Raw genomic sequence first — 17,238 nt, 5'->3', positions numbered from 1 at the left:
AGGCCAGGGCCCGCTCCTGGGAGCCCCGGCCCCATTTGTTCCCTGAGACCCACAGGAGGACCCAGGGTCTCTGCTTTCTTGGCAGAGATGGAGGAATAACGCTGAGTGCGTTCAGGCGTCCAGAGATGGCTCAGTTAACCCCACTGTGATGGCCATGCCAGTGCTGCTGACAGCCCCGTCACAGGGACTGAAACTGCAGGGTGCGAGGAGTAGCCAGGGTGGTGGCGTGAGCCGGTGGAGGAGGCTGAGCCGAGGGGCTGCACGCAAACAGCGCCCAGACACCAGCATCCATGCTCAGAACCCTCAGAGGCCCAGCTGCGTGGGCTTCCGGGGACCTGCCTCCCATGGCCTGTGGAGGAGGCTCTGCCACCACAGGCTGTGCAGCGGGGCAGCCCGAGAAGCTGAGATGCAGGCCAAGGCCACAGCTTCACAGCCAGTGCGACACCCAAGACTCTGCCTGTCCCTACTGTTTCTTGCTGCTATTTTGTGGTAGTGGGAATTGAACCCAGAGGCATGCTACCTCCGAGCTACACCCCTAGACCAGTTTTATTTCTTATTTGGAAACAGAGTCTCAATAGGTTACTAAGAGAGCGGCAAGTGGAGGCGCATGCTTGGAATCCCAGTAATTGGGAGGCCGAGACAGAAGAATCACAGGTTCAAAGCCAGTCTCAGCAGCTTAGTGAGGCTCTCAGCAACTTAGTGAGACCCTGTTGCAAAATAAAATATAAAATAGGTCTGAAGGTGTAGCATGGAGGTAGAAGGCCCCTGGGTTCCATTCCCAGTAACACACACACACACACACACACACACACACACACAAAAGGTTACTTACTGAGAGCCTTCCTGATTTGCTGAGGGTGTTCTTGAAAATGTGACCCTCCTGTCTCAGCCTCCCAAGTACTAGGATTACAAGTGTGCACCACCGCCCCAGCTGTCCCTACTGTTTAATCTAGGAAGGATCGGGACTCCTGAGAAAGCTCTGCCACACTATCCCATAAGCAACTGAGAGAGGAAGCAAGACATTTGCCCTGACTGTGGCCACCCTTTGGAGCGACTCCAGGCAGGTCCCGGGCCTTCACCACGGCAAGTGGCCATGCATAGCGGCCCTCCCCAGCCAGGCCTCCTCAGGGTGTCCAGGCTGCGGAAGGCAAGCTCACCTTTCGAGATGAACTTCAGCGAGCTGCTAAATATTCAGAATCGGGACTGTCCCTTCTTGGGGCCGTCGTTCAAGAATTCATGGCCGAGTCCGTTGCCACACTTGCCACAGGACACCTGGGAAGACCATGAGACAGCCACTTGAGCGTCGGACCCATGAGATGGCCAGACGCCAGCACTTGGTCAAAGAGCTGCGGCGGGAAACTGTCCCGCTGCCCACAGCCACCATGGCACAGGCTCTCCAATGCAGACCGTGCCTCCGGGCAGCCCCTGGCTGGGGCCAGTTGCCCTGGAGTGTGGCGGAGCAGGGGAAGGATGTGTGACGCCTCCCTGGCCCCTGACCAGCCCCAGCCCCGGCCACCGTCTCCCACCTTCAGGGCTTCGGGGCGATTGTGCTCTGGACGCTTGGACACGCTGTCGGCATGGATGGTTTCAGTGAAGGCCGGCCATGGGGACGAGTGTGCGTACTTCGAGCGGCTGGAGAAGAGCTCGTAGCCGCACTTGGCGCACACATAGACACCTGGGGTGGGGACAGGGAAAGCAGACATGTTGGATCCAGCCTCTCTGGGGCGAGCGCCCAATCCCAAGGCCCAGGCGAGGATAGCCCTGCCCTCACCCACGACGCAGTGGGCCCCGGGGAGACACCTATGCTCAGGCTGGGTCCATATGCCAGAGCCCAGGGCGTTGCCCTCACACTGGTCTCATCTGCTGTCTCAGTGGCTCTTTCAACATGGAATCTTTCAACATTTCCATTTTACAGAGGAGGAAGCTGAGGCTTGGTGTTGCAGGCACCCCGCGAGGCTCCAGGAAGGAACTCAGGCAACCTGATGAGGATGCAGCACTCACCCCAGCCCTGTAGATTCACACAGCAGGGCCCTGACGGGACCCGGCCCCTCACTCCTCAGGCGGCTGTCCTGCCACCCCACCACGCCCAGAGCTTGACACCCACCCACTGGCCTGCTCTCCAGACAGGAAGAGAACAGCCCAGAAAACAGGGAAGGCAGGGTCAAACAGGGACCCCAGGCAGAAAAGGGCCAAGAGGACATTTCAACCAGCTTCAGAAGATCGCTTTGGGTCAGGCATGGTGGTGCACACTGTAATCCCGGTACTTGGGGGGCTAGGACAGTAGGATCCCAGGTCAGAGAACAGTCTCAGCAATACAAGACTCTCAGCAACCTACTGAGACCCTGTTTCAAAACAAAAAAGGTAAAAAATGATGTGGGTGCCAGGTGTGGTCGCACCTGCCTGTAATCCCAGTACTTGGGAAGCTAAGACAGAAAGATTCCAGGATGGAGGCCAGCCTCAGCAATTTAGTAAGATTCTATTTCCCCCCACCAGTACTGGGGATGGAACCCAAAGGCAGTTTACCTCCGCACTACATTCCCAACCCTATTTTTTATTCTTTATTTTGAAACAGGGTCTCACTGAATTGCAAAGGGCCTCACTAAGTAGCTGAGGCTGTCTGCAAACTTCCATCCTCCTGTCTCAGCCTCTCAAACTCTGGGATTACAAGCATGTGCCACCATTCCCCGGCTGGGAGAATTGTTCAATGGTAGAATGCCCTTAGGTTCAAATCTCCAGTACCACACCAAAAAAAAAAAAACAAAAAACAAGAGGGGTGCGGTGGCCCACACCTGTAATCCCTGTACTAGGGCTGCTGAGACTGGTGGATCACAGGTTCAAGGCCAGCCTCAGCTACTTAATGGGGCCCTCTCTAACTTAGTGAGACCCAGTCTCAAAATAAATAAAAAATAGTTGGATGTGGTGGCGCACGCTTGTAATCCCAGCATTCTGGAGGCTGAGACAGGAGGATCACGGTTCACGGACAGCCTCAGCTACTTAGTGAGGTCCTCCACAACATTGAGATCCTGTTTCAAAATAAAGAATCAAAAATAGGGCAGGGGGTGTGGCTCAGAGGTCAAATGCTTCTGGGTTCCATCCCAGACCCACAAAAATAAATAAATAAATAAATAAATAAGGCTGGGGGTGTGCCTCAAAGGTAGAATGCCCCGGGTAGTCCCCAGTACCACACACAAGATAAATAAATAAATAAATAAATAAATAAACAAACTAAAAACAGGAACCCCTAGAGGCACTGAGTCACACCCTTCTCGTCACCTGGGGTGGCCTCCAATGGAGTCCTTTACCAGGAACTCAAGAAGGAGGCAAAGAGAAACGGAGAGCTGAGTAGAGTGGAGATCCCAGCCAGGCAGGGCAGCCTGAGGACAGCTAGTCACAGAGCCAGAGGGACTCGAGAAGGTGGTCCTGTGTCACAGCTGGCCTCGCAGATGCCGGGTGTCACGGCCTGGGCCTAAAGGACTGACACCCAAAGGATCCCTTCTTGTGGACATATTTGGACCATATTAGTCCACTAGCAGTTTCACTGGTCAAACTTCACCGGAGGTTTCTGGGAGCCCGGCGGCAATCCTGGTTACCCAATCCATAGGGCCTAGGCAGGTGGGGAGGACACAGGCAGGAGAGCACACTGGGAGCCTGTCCACCACCCTGCCGATCCTGGAAACCGGACGGCCAGGGCCTTAACGTCATGGCGACCCTCAGACCTTGACCTGGCTGCCCCGCCAACCTCAACCACCCATACCCCCGACCCTACAGGGAAATGCGGCGCCACAGGGGTCGTGGGATCGTGGCCCCGGAAACGGCCACGTTCCGGCAGGAGGCCTGTCCTCGAGGACCCCCCACCAACGTGCATCTACCCCCGGCCTCTGAGACTCCTCTCTCCCCCGCCATCCCGTTTCCCACGTTCGCTCCTCCCCGGCAGCGCATTCACCCCACTCCCGGGCTCCAGCGCTCCGCGGTCACCTCGAGGACGGCGACGCCCCCTCTCAAGCACGCCTCCCACCCCGCCGCCTTGCCAGCCGCAAGCTGACCTGGCTCAAAGTGGTTTTGGAAAACCTCGCCCCCGAAGAAGCTGCAGAACGACATGGCGGCGCCAAGACCGCTAGAGCGTGGGTCACCCGGACGGGCGCAAAGTAGCCGACTGCAGAGCGGGTGCGGAGCCGCTACCCCTTTAGGAGGACCAGCCACTCCCCGAGTCCGCCTCAGCCCCGCCCCCAAAGAGGACCAATCACGAGCGGATGCCAGGATTTCAGCGGGCCCGCCTCCCACAGGCCCCGCCCCTTCCTAGTTACTCCACGAGTCCGCCCTAAGCTCCCGCCCCTGAAGACCAATCACGAGGGGACAACTCACGAGGCCCCGCCCCTTACCAAGACCCAGTGGGGGCCCTCTTCCAGCAGGCTCCGCCCATCGATAGCTCCCAAAGACCTCTGCGAGCCCTTCCAAAGCCCCGCCCTCCTCGCTAAGCCCCGCCGCGAGCCCCGCCCGCCCCTGCCCGCGCCGTCCGGTCCTAGTGAGCGGTCGGGATTCCTAGGGCCGGGCAGGAGAGTGGTTGGCGGAGTTTGAAGGACCCTTTTGCCCTCGTCCGGTCCCCGACGCGAATCCCCAGGCCGCCAGCCGTAGACGCGCTTTTCCGCGCCCCCAACCCTCAGAGACATAGGGGACCATAGCCTCTGGCCTTTATTGGACAGGAAAGACAAGTGGGTAGCGCGCCTAAGGTCGCTCCACCCATCAGCCTATAAGTCCCCCCGGGGCTCCGGCTTCTCCTTCTCCAGATGTTTCTTCTGGGGGCCCTGGGAGGTGGGGAGAGGAGGAGGTTAGTCACAGGAGTCTGTCAAAGGGTACCAACCCTGGCCAGTGCCAAGGACACCCAAGGTGGCCCCACGGATCCCTAAAGGACCCCTCCTGTGGCAGCCCTGCCAGCTCCATCTGCCCCCTCCCTTCTGCACAGCTGGCTGAAGGTGGAGTTTGAGACCCAAAGAGCAGGGACCTCAGCTTACCATGAAGGCCCTCTTCTCTTGGGCTGTCTGGAAGCGGCCATGGCCGAACTTGGAGGTGGTGTCAATGAACTTGAGCTCGATATTCTCCAGGGCCCTGCGGCTGTGGTGCACTAGGAGGGACTGGGCAGCCGTGGGGAAGCGGAGGCACGGTCAGGGTCCCCAGCCCCTCCCATCACCCCCAGGTCACAGGAGGAAGATGGAGCAGGCTGGAGGGCAGCCCTACACAGCCTGTGGCCGCCCGCTCCCCAGCCCATAGGCTGTGCTGACCTTCCTCAGCGTGACCACCCGTTTCTTGGTGCCTGCGATGCAACCCTTCAGCATGACAAAATCGTTGTTGACTTCCCCATAGTGGGGGAAGCCTCCCTGCAGGGGAGACAGACCAGAGGTCAGGCCAGGTCAGAGGCTGCAAGTTAGGGGCATCTGCAGTCCTATTCCCCGCGCCGGGCTGTGACTGGAAGGAGCCCTGTGCCCAGCCCCAGGTGAGGGGCAGCACCCTCATGCTGGATCTCTAACCAGGGCATCTCTGAGCCTCATGCTAAGGGCTTTTGTGCATTATCTCACTGACAGTTTGCATTTGGTGGGGTGGGGGCCTCACGAAGTTGGAGTCGCTTGATGCAGGCTGGATGCTACCCACTGGGCCGGAGTTGGGTTGCAGGTCACAGTGAGAGCTGCAGCACCCCCACAGCTCAGAGGACACTTGAAGGGTGCAGAAGATGCCAGGGCTGGGGCCACCAGATGGCCGCTTGCTGGTCTGCTGGGCGCCCCACACACATGCCAGGTCTCCGGGCCAGCCTGGCCGTCCACCCTCACCAGTGGTGTGATGGACTTGTCGGTCACATCGTAGCTGGTGGATGCGTTGTTCCTGACCATCTTCCCGTCCTCCACGTGCAGCCCTCGGCCAATGCGGTAGATCTGCGGGGAGAAGAGGGTGCACTGGGGCCAGAGGCAGGCTCCGGGGCCAGCGGATGTCCACATCCGCCAGGATGTGAACTCACACCACGCGGGCGGGCATCTCATGCGCCAGGTGGTGTCGGTCATGCACCCCACCCACTGGGTCCCCCCCAGGGCCATGGACACACCTTCTTGTTGAGCTCCGTGCGGTGGTGGTAACCCTTCTGCCCGGCCCGGGCAATGGAGCAACCCACGCGGGCTGGGTGCCAGGCACCAATGCAGGCCACCTTGCGCAGACCCTTGTGGGTCTTCCGCGGCAGCTTTTTGGTGTGCCAGCGGCTCGTCACCCCTGCGGGGAAGGGGTTGGTGGCTAAGAGACCAGTCTGGCTCCTGATGGGCAGCCTTCCCTGGAGGGGCAGTCCACTGGCCCCACCTTTGACACCCCGGCCCTTAGTGACGGCGATGACATCGATGACCTCACTCTGGCTGAAAACGCTGTGCACCGGCACCTGCTTCTCCAGGCGTGCCTGGGCCCAGGCCACCTTCTCAGCCACTGTGCCGCCGTTCAGCTGGACTTCCATGATGTGGGCCTTCTTCTGCCGGAAGGGCAGCAGCTTCATCTGCAGGACATGGCAGTCACAGCCCCACCCACGCATAGATGTGGCATGGCTGACCGACTGCCGACCCTAAGTCTTTTATGCACACATTGATTTGCACATGTTCTCATGCCCCAGGTACAGAATGAGGCAGCTGGGGTCCCTCGCCTCAGAGCCACCATGTAGCTGAAGGACAGAGGGGCCAAGCCAGCTCTTGGAGAAGGCTAATAGGCTCTGATGAACTATGGGGCACTTCAGATGGAGAGAATGGCCAGGGAGCACCCCTGTAGGAGGCCACACAACAGGAAGGAGCCCCAGGCAAAGCTCTGAAAGCTTTTGGAGCACGGAAATTGCATGTGCAAAGGCCCAGGGCAGGGTCGGCTTAGAGAGCTGAGGGACAGGGAGACCGATGAGGCCGGCAATGGTAGCGGCCAAGGAGAGGGGCAGGGCCAGGCCGGTGGTGTAGGAGGGCGGGCCAGGGGTGGGTGAGCCAGCAGGCGTCTGCTGGATGCTGGCGAGGTATGGGGACAAACCAGTTGGGTCACAGTAGAGGGTGCTGGTCACCTGTCAGTACATATCTGGCCAGACCACAGAGGGGGCAGCGGCCTCCACTCTGGACACTGGTGGTTCGCCCAGGCCCTCGGAGCACTTCCAGGAGGGTACCGACACTCAACACCCATGCCTTGGCCAGCCCTTGGGCCTGTGCCTGAGACTCGTGGTATTTTTAGCTGACATTTGTCAGGACTGCTCAAGGCTGGGGGTGCTGACCTGGGTGTGGACAATGACCCGGATGACCTTGCAGTACTTCTTCATGGCGGCGAAGTCCTTCTGGAGCTGCTTCTTACCGTCGGCATCCCGCCACCTCTTGCAGGCCTTGGTGAAGGCTTTCTTTCTGCTCTTGTGCCTGAGACACACCCAGGAGGTATTCAGAGGCTCCACTGTGACTGCTCCCACCAGAACAGCCCTGGACCTCCCCTGAGACCCTGGGCACTTCCAGTTGCCATCTTTATTTTTTTATTTTTATTCTTTTGGTGGTACTGGGGGTGGAACCCAGAGGCTTTCTACCTCCGGGCTATACTCCCAGACCTATTTTCTATTTTATTTGGAAACAGGGTCTCACTAAGTTGCTGAGAGCCTCACTCAGTAGTTGAGGCTGGCTTCAAACGTGCGTGATCCTCCTGTCTCAGCCTCCCAAGCGCGGGGATTACAAGCGTGCCCACCACGCCCAGCCAGTTGCCATCTTTAAACAGAGACTGTCTCTCCTGTGTATCTCTCCTGCTAACGCAGGTGCCATCCTCAGTCTTGGCAGACACCATTTCTAACCTTCACCAGAACTCTGGAGGGTGTGAATTATTATTATTATTATTATTATTATTATTATTATTTATTATATTTGCAGTTCTGGGGATGGAACCCAGGGGCATTCTATTTCCAAGCTATACCCCCAGCTCTGTTTTTTATTCTTTATTTTGAAACAGGGTCTAACTGAGTTGCAGAGGGCCTCACTAAGTAGCTGAGGCTGTCCATGAACCGCGATCCTCCTTTTTCAGCCTCCCGAATGCTGGGATTACAAGCATGCGCCATCACGCCCGGTTTTGGAGGGTGTGAATCATTATCCCTGTTCTAGGGATGAAGAAGCCAAGCTTCCCCGAGGTGAAAAACCCCAGCTGAGGGAAAATTCCTAAAAGAAACAGCGAAAACAGAACAAGTGGCACTTGCTGGCCGCTTGCTCTGCGTTAAGTACTCACACGGCTACCCGGTCCTGCCAGCAGCCCCAGTACAGTGGCTCCTCCTCACGCCGTTTACAGAAAGGTCCGCCACTTGCCCGCGGCTGGTCACACAGCCTGCAGGACGCTGAGGGGTCAGGGCTGGCTGCGCTAGGTATGTGTGGAGGGTGAGATTTCCCAGGAGGTGGAATCTTAGGTCTTCCCTTTCAGGACTTAGCACAGGGAAGCTCTGGGGCCTGGGAGTACCTTTGTATGCACAAGAGCTCCTGGGTTGAGTATTTCCATTTTCACCTTGGCTGCTTGAAAGCTCAGAGCCAACTCCCAAATTCTAGGCCTGTCATTTAACCCTGAGGATTAGAATATTTGCCTCCTCTTTCTCCTCGCCCCTGATTTCCTCCCCCTGAAGTGAGGGCCCTCCCCGTGCCACACACTCTCTACCTTCCACAGGCTGTCGGCACCCGCCTGCCCGCCCGCCCAGGACCCCCCGCGCCTCACCAGTCCTTGTAGAAGCGGCGCCGGCACTCATCGCTCAGGTGCTCTGCGAAGACGGTCTTGAAACTCCGCAGGCCTCGAGGGGTGGCCACGTAGCCCACCACGCCCACCACCACCAGCGGGGGCGTCTCCACGATCGTCACTGCCTCCACTTCCTCCCGCTTGGAAATCTCTAGAGGAGACCAGACACAGCCCGTGAAGGGGACCCCCGGGGGGTGGGGGGCAGAAGAGCCGGCCACTTGGGAGGGCAGGGTTGGTATGTGTTTGTGTGTGGTACTGGGGATGGAACCCAGGGGCATTCTACCTCGAGCTACACCCCCAGCCCTATTTTTTAGTTTTTATTTTGAAACAGGGTCTCACTGAATTGCAAAGGGCCTAAGTAGCTAAGGCTTGCTGCAAACCGTGATCCTCCAGTGTCTGCCTCTCAAATGTTGGGATTTCAAGTGTACACCACCATGCCCAGCTCTAAATACATGTTTTAAAAATATTCTGAACCAGGTATGGTGGCACACGCTTGTAATCCCAGCATTCGGGAGGCAGAGATTGGAGGACTGTGATTCGCAGACAGTCTCAGCTACTTTGAAAGGCCCTTCACAACTCAGTGAGACCCTGTTTCAAAAATAAAAAAGGTAGCCGGGCATGGTGGCACATACTTGTAATCCCAGCATTTGAGAGGCTGAGAGACACGTGGTTCTCGGACAGCTTCAGCTACTTAGTGAGGCCCTCCGCAACTTGGTGAGACCCTGCTTCAAAATAAAGAATAAAAAATAAATAGGACAGGGGCTGTAGCTCAGAGGTCGAAGGCCCCTGGGTTCCATCCCCACACCTGCAAATAAATAAATAAGACTAAAATATAGGGCTGGGGGTATAGCTTGAAGGTAGAATGCCCCTGGGTTCCATCCCCAGTACCACAAAATTAATTAATTAATTAATTAAAAAATAATATTTTGAGCTGGTCATGGTAGCACATGCTTATAATCCTAGTGGAGGCTGAGACAGGAGGATCACACAGGTTCGAGGCCAGCTTCAGCAGCCTAGTGAAGCTCTCAGCAACTTAGTGAGACCCTTTTTCCAATAAAACATAAAAAGTAGGTTTGGGGGTGTAGCCTAGAGGTAGAAGGTCCTTGAGTCCCATCCCCAGTACCACAAAAAAAAAATAAATAAAAATATTTTGGGCCAGACATAGTGGCACACACCTGTCACCCTAGTCCTTGGGAGGCTGAGACAGAATTGCAGGTTACCGGCCAGCTTCTGCTTCTTAGTGAGGCCTCCACAACTTAGTGAGACCCAGTTTCAGAATAAAGAATAAAAATAGGAAGCTGGAGCCGGGCGTGGTGGCGCACGCTTGTAATCCCCGCAATTGGGAGGCTGAGACAGGAGGATGGCGCAGGTTCAAAGCCAACCTCAGCTGGCTTACTAGACCCTGTTTCCAAATAAAATATACAATATGTCTGGGAGTGTAGCCCAGAGGTAGAAAGCCCCTGAGTTCCATCCCCAGTACCACCAAAACACACACACACACACACACACACACACACACACACACACACACCAAAAAACCAGGAAGCTGGGCGTGGTGGCTCACGCTTGTAATCCCAGCATTCGGGAGGCTGAGACAGGAGGATAGTGGTTCACGGACCGCCACAGCTACTTAGTGAGGCCCTCTGCAACTTAGTGAGACCCTGTTTCAAAATAAAGAATAAAAAATAGGGCAGGGGGTGTGGTTCAGAGGTTAACTGCTCCTGGGTTCCATCCCCAAACCCGCAAAAAAAAAAAAAAAAAAAGACTGGGGGTATAGCTCCAAGGTAGAATGCCCTTGGGTTCAACCCTCAGTACTGAAAAAAAAGTAAATAAATAAATATAAAAAATAAATATTTTAATGAGCCAGGCATGGTAGCACACACTTGTAATCCCAGCACTTGGGAGACTAAGACAGGAGGATCATGGTTCTCGACAAGCCTCAGATACTTAGTGAGACCCTCCGCAACTTAATGAGACCCTGTTTCAAAATAAAGAATAGTGGGGCATGCTTGTAATCCCAGTACTTGAGAGGCTGAGACAGGAGGATTGCCCAGGTTCACAGCCAGCCTCAGCTACTTAGTGAGGCTCTCAGCAACTTAGTGAGACCCTGTTTCTAAATAAAATGTAAAATAGGTCTGGGGGTATAGCCCATAGGTAGAAAAGCCCCTGGGTTCCATCCCTAGTACCACAAAATAAATAATAAGTAAATAAATAATAAAATTAGGATTGGGTATGCATCTTAGAAGTAGAATGCCCTTGGGTTCCATCCCCAGTACCAAAATAAGTAAATAAATAGCTGGGCGTGATGGCACATGCTTATAATCCCAGCATTCGGGAGGCTGAGACTGGAGGATCATAGTTAATGGCTAGCCTCAGCTACTAAGTGAGGCCCTCTGTAACTTAGTGAGACCCTGTTTCAAAATAAAGAATTAAAAGCCGGGCGTGGTGGCGCATGCTTGTAATCCCTGCACTTGGGAGGCTGAGACAGGAGGATCGCACAGATTCAAAGCCAGCCTCAGCTACTGAGTGAGGCTCTCAGCAACTTAGAGAGACCCTGCTTCCAAAAATAGGTCTGGGAGTATAGCCCGGAGGTAGAAAGCCTCTGGGTTCCACCCCCAGTACTACAATAAAGAAAGGAAGAAAGAAAGAAAGAAAGAAAGAAAGAAAGAAAGAAAGAAAGAAAGAATTAAAGGCAGGCATGGTGAGGCACGCTTGTAATCCCTGCGCTTGGGAGGCTGAGAGAGGAGGATTGCACAGGTTCAAAGCCAGCCTCAGCTACTTAGTGAGACCCTGTTTCCAAAAAAATAGGGCTGGGAGTATATCCTGAAGGTAGGAAGCCTCTGGGTTCCACCCCCAGTAACACCAAAAAAAAAAAAAATTAAAAAAATAAAATAAAAATTAAGAAAAGGGAGACTAAAGGTGTAGCTGGAAGGTAGAATGCCTCTGGTTCAGTCCCTGGTATCTCTTTCTCACACACACACACACACACACACACACACACACACACACACACAGTGAGTTTTGTGTTAGGCATACTTTACCACAATAGAAAAAAAAAGAAAGAAAAATGGGAAAATGTGTTAGGAGAGACGGAGAATAGATGAGAGCTACTGGGAGGCTGGGAAGGGCCAGAGCAACTTGGGGTTCCTGCAGTGAAAGGGTATTCTGTATATGGACTGAGGCAGTGGGTTCATAAAATCTGCACAGGTGACATAATGCATAAAACTCTCACACGCACATGAGTACATTCAGAACTGGGGAAATTTAGCAAGATGTGGTGGTACACACTTGGAAGGCACTTAGAAGGCTGAAACAGGAGGATCATGGGTTCGCAGACAGCCTCAGCTACTTAGTGAGGCCCTCCACAATTTAGTGAGACTGTTTTAAAATAGGGCAGGGGTGAAGCTCGGAGATAGAATGCTCCCAGGTTCAATCCCCAGTACTGCAAAATAAATAGAATAAAAAATAGGGCTAGGGTGTAGCTTGGAGATAGAATACCCCTGGGTTCAATCTCCAGTACCACGAAAAAATAAAAAAAGAACTGAGAGCCTGCCATGATGGCACATGCTCGTAATTTCAGTACTTGGGAGGCTGAGATAGGAAGATCACAGTTTCAAAGCCAACCTCAGTGAGGCCCTACTTAGTGAGGCACTCCACAACTTAGTGAGACCCTATTTCAAAATTAAGAATAAAAACTAGGGCTGGTGGTATAGTTCAGAGGTAGAATGACCCTGGGTTCAACCCCGAGTTTAACACACACACAAAAAAAAGAAGAAAAAGAACGGGGGAGACCTGTGTTAACAGGCAGATCACATCCATATCGGTATCCTGGTCTAGTCTGGTATTTTCTTTTTTGGTACTCAGGATTAAACTCAGGGACATTCTACCTCTGAGCTAAACCTACAGCCCTTTTTATTTTGTTAATTTGAAACTGAGTCTCACTAAATTGGTGAGGCTGATCTTATATCTGCCATCCTCCTGCCTCAGCCTCCCAAGTACTGGGATTACTGGTGTGCACCACTACGCTGGCTTATCCTGGTTATTTCTTACAACTACATGTGCTTCTACCATTATTTCCAAACAACTAAATGGAAATACATCTACCTGTATACATGAAATAATAGTAGATTATATGGTCCAGAAATGGCCAGACAGTGTAGGTCCCCTGGTGCCCATCCCCAGATCCCAGCCCTCCACCTGCTCACTGGCTGGGCCAGTGTCCGAACTGCTTGTGCCTGACTTCTTCATGTGCAGCCGGGGGCATGGGCAGGACCACCTGAGGCACAGTCTTGTCTGGTCCTTGGGCAGGGGCCTGTCCATTGGTAACTGTGGCCCACCCGGACTGTGCGAGTGATTTCTGGTTCCTAGCATCCAGAAGGTTCCACCCCCCCACCGCTCGTCCCCTGAGGCAACTCACTGAGCCCTGGCCGGTGCACCTCGCGGAGGGTGTGGGTCATGCCTGCCTTGTAGCCCAGGAAGGCAGTGAGGTGCACGGGCCGGCTGGGGTCATCCCGTGGCCATGTCTTCACCTTGCCCCGGTGCCGCCGGCTCCGCTTATGGGGCAGGAAGCCCAGGTGTCCGTGCCGAGGGGCGGAGAACTTGCGGTGGGACTGGGGGACAGCAGGGTGAGATTTAGGAATGGGGCCCTGCACCCACAGCTGCCTGCCTGCCCCAGGGGGCTACCCTGCTGGGACCCAGGAATGACGGCAGCCCTGAGGCCGAGTCCCCAGATCCGTCCCTTCTCCCTTCTAGTGCAGCCCTGGCCTTGCTGCCTCCTTCCCCTCCCATCCGACAGCCCAGAGGACCGTCCCTGCTTGGGGCGATCTGGGTGGCCCACCGTGCCCTCCCCAGGAGTACAGGTCTGCTCCTGGCCAGCAGCCCACTCCAGCCCCAGCCCACTGACCATAGCGGCTGATCCCTGCAGGTCCCGAAGGGGCCTCCCACCGGGCGCCAGGGGGCGAGTGGCAAGGCCAGGACAGCCAGCAGCCAGAGCCCAGATTTAGCCCTGGCAGGGAGCCTGGTCATCCCCTGCAGGAGCAGGCTGGGCAGGGCATCGGACAGGCAGGCGGCCAGTGGTGGGGACACCTGAAGCCAGCCATGCCCTTCCTGCAGGTCCTGGGCCTGGCTCACCACCCACCCTTCTAGGACAGAACAACTTGGCCTAAAAGAGGTGAGGTGCCCACATCTGGGCAGCAACCAAGAAGAGAGTCTGAGCCTAATTCGCTGACCATTTCCAAATTTCCTGTGCTGAGGACTGGTGAGACGGAGTTGGACACTGGGGGTGGGAGAGGTGACCAGAGGTGCGGGGCAGGGAAGGTTGACCAAGATCATATGTTGGTAGACACCCATAATCTCAACTACTCGGTAGGCTGTGGCAGGAGAATCACAAGTTCCTGGGCAACCTAGGGAGACAGTCTCAAAATAAAAACTAAAAAGGAGCTGGGTGTGGTGGGCACACTTGTAATCCCAGCATTCGGGAGGCTGAGACCGGAGGATCGCGGTTCGCGGACAGCCTCGGCTACTTAGTGAGGCCCTCTGCAACTCAGTGAGACCCTGTTTCAAAATAAAGACTAGAGAGTAGGGCTGGGGCTGTAGCTCGGAGGTCGAATGCCCCTGGGTTCCATCCCCAGACCCACACACACCAAAAAAAAAAAAACTAAAAAGGGCCGGGGGGCTGCTCAGTTGTAGGGCACCTCCAGCTTCAGTCCTCAGTAAGGGGCGGGGGTTTTGTATAAAAAGAGGTTGTGCCAAACATGGTGGAACATACCAGTAATCCCAGTACTTGGGAGGTTGAGACAGGAGGATCACAGGTTCAAGGACAGTCTCAGCAAATAGTGAGACTCTCATCAATCTAGCCAGACCCTGGTTTTGTTTCTTTTGTTTTGTTTTGTGGTACTGGGGATGGAACCCAGGGGCATCCTACCTTTGAGCTACACCCCAGCCCTATTTTTTATTCTTTTTTTTAATTTTTATTTTTTGTGGTACTGGGGGTGGGACCCAGAGGCTTTCTACCTCCGGGCTATACTCCCAGACCTTTTTTATATTTTATTTGGAAACAGGGTCTCACTAAGTTGCTGAGAGCCTCACTAAGTAGCTGAGGCTGGCTTTGAACCCGTACGATCCTCCTGTCTCAGCCTCCCAAGAGCGAGGATTACAAGTGTGCGCCACCACGCCCGGCTTTTTATTCTTTATTTTGAAACGGGTTTTCACTGAGTTGCAAGGAGCCTCGCTAAGTAGCTGAGGCTGTCGGCAAACTGCAATCTTCCCATCTCAGCCTCCCACATGCTGGGATTACAAGATTACAAGTGTGCGCCACCACGCCCAGCTGCCCCCCCCCACCAAGTACTGGGAATGGAACCCAGGGGCATTCTACCTCCAAGCTATACCCCCAGCCCTATTTTAATTAATTAATTAATTATTTATTTTCTGGGTCTGATTTGACTTCTGAGCTACACCCCCTCCCTATTTTTTATTCTTTTTTTTTTTTTTTTTTTTTTTTTTTGTGGTACTGGGGTTCCTGGAAGCCCTTCTACCTCCGGGCTCCACTCCCAGGACTATTTTTATATTTTTGAAACAGGGTCTCTTACGCCAGCGCGGCTGGCTTCGAACCTGCACAATCCTCCTGTCTCCGCCTCCCAAGCGCGGGGATTACAAGCCTGCGCCACCACGCCCGGCTTATTCTTTATTTTGAAACAGGGTCTCGCTACGTTACAGAGGGCCTCATGAAGTAGCTGAGGCTGTCCATAAACCACAATCCTCCAGTCTCTGCCTCCCGAATGCTGGGATTATAAGCATGTGCCACCACTCCCTGCCTATTCTTTATTTTTGAAACAGGGTCTCACTGAGTTGCAGAGGGCCTCACTAAGTAGCTGATGCTGTCTGCGAACCACGATCCTCCTGTTTCAGCCTCCCAAATGCTGGGATTACAAATGTGTACCACCATGCCCAGCTAAGACTCTATTTCAAAATAAAAATAGGGTTGGAGTGTGGCTTGGAAGTAGCATGCCTCTGGGTTTCAATCCCCAGTAACAGACACACACACACAACACACACACACACACACACACACACACACACACACACACACACAGAGAAAACATTAGTGAGACCCTGTTTCAAAATGAAGAATAAAAAATAGGGTTGGGGAAATAGCTCAGAGGTAAAAGGACCCTAGGTTCTGTTCCCACCCAGTACCAAAAAAAAAAAAAAAGAATAAATCTTATTATAAAAGAAAGAAAGAAAGAAAATAAAGCCAGGTGTGGTGGTACACACTGGTAATCCCAGCATTTGGGAGGCAGAGACCTGAGGATCGCAATTCAAGGGCAGCCTCAGCTACTTAGCGAGGCCTTTTGCAACTCAGTGAGACCCTGTTTCAAACTAAAGACTAAAAAATAGGGGTGGAGGGTGTAGCTCGGAGGTACAATGCCCCTGTGTTCCATCCCCAGTTCCGCAATAAATTAAATAAATAAATAAATAAATAAATAAGAAAATAAGGCTGGGCGTAGTGGCACACACTTGTAATCCCCGCTGTTGGAAGGCAGAGACAGGAGGATCGCACAGGTTCAAAGCCAGCCTCGCTGGCTTCAGAGACCCTGTTTCCAAATAAAAAATATATACATATATAATATATTGGTCTGGGAGTGTAGCTCGGAAGTAGAAGGGTTTCCAGGAACCCCAGTACCACACAAAAAAAAAAAAAGAAAAGAAAAGAAAGAAAAAAAGGAAAAAAGGAAGAAAATAAATTAAAATTTAAAAATAGGTCTGGGGCTGTATCTCAGAGGTAGAATTCTTCCAGGTTTAATCTCTAGTACCACACACAAAAAATAAAAAAATAGCCGGGCATGGTGGCGCATGCTTGTAATCCCCGCGCTTGGGAGGCGGAGACAGGAGGATTGTTCAGGTTCGAAGCCAGCCTTGCCGGTTTAAGAGACCCTGTTTCCAAAGCTGGGCGTGGTGGCTCACGCTTGTAATCCCAGCATTCAGGAGGCTGAGACCGGAGGATTGCAGTTCACGGACAGGATCAGTCAGCTACTTAGTGAGGCCATCTACAACTCAGTGAGACCCGGTTTCAAAATAAATAATAAAAAATAGGGCAGGGAGTATAGCTCAGAGTTCGAATGCCCCTGGGTTCCATCCCCAGACCCGAGAGAGAAAAGAAGAAAAAAAAAGAGACCCTGTTTCCAAATAAAAATATATTTTAAAAAATGGGTTTGGAAGTGTAGCCCGGAGGTAGAAGGGCTTCCAGAAATCCTAGTGCCAATAATAATAATAAATAATAATAATAATAATAATAATAATAATAATAATATAATAGGTTAAAATCTCTCTCTTTGTTTCCAAAGCCACAAAAAAAAAAAAAAACCCAGGGGCCTTCTACCTTCGGGCTACACTCCCAGACGTATTTTATATTTTATTTGGAAACAGGGTCTCACTAGTTGCTGAGAGCCTCACTCAGTAGCTGATGCTGGCTTCAAACCTGTGTGATCCTCCTGACTCAGCCTC

General features: G+C 53.4%; 2 protein-coding genes across 2 annotated transcripts; both read right to left on the bottom strand.

Moving 5' to 3' along the window:
- Positions 1–303: 303 nt before the first annotated feature.
- On the bottom strand, positions 304–4,098 carry MSRB1 (methionine sulfoxide reductase B1; the record flags this gene model as incomplete). Its single annotated transcript, XM_080704007.1, has 4 exons — positions 304–401; positions 1,158–1,272; positions 1,527–1,675; positions 4,044–4,098. The coding sequence occupies 4 exons, from the start codon at positions 4,096–4,098 to the stop codon at positions 304–306; spliced, it is 417 nt and encodes a 138-aa protein (XP_080560133.1).
- Positions 4,099–4,745: 647 nt separating this feature from the next.
- Positions 4,746–13,642, bottom strand: RPL3L (ribosomal protein L3 like; the record flags this gene model as incomplete). The annotated part of the gene is made up of 10 exons (XM_080704006.1): positions 4,746–4,802; positions 5,010–5,129; positions 5,277–5,372; positions 5,820–5,921; positions 6,089–6,249; positions 6,334–6,520; positions 7,265–7,400; positions 8,719–8,887; positions 13,154–13,346; positions 13,574–13,642. 10 exons carry the CDS (start codon positions 13,640–13,642, stop codon positions 4,746–4,748), a joined length of 1,290 nt encoding a protein of 429 aa, XP_080560132.1.
- Positions 13,643–17,238: the final 3,596 nt, after the last annotated feature.

The sequence above is a fragment of the Muscardinus avellanarius genome, assembly GCF_963383645.1.
Source record: "Muscardinus avellanarius genome assembly, chromosome: 10".
Taxonomy (NCBI): Eukaryota; Metazoa; Chordata; class Mammalia; order Rodentia; family Gliridae; genus Muscardinus; species Muscardinus avellanarius.
This window is presented reverse-complemented; position numbering and strand designations above follow the sequence as displayed.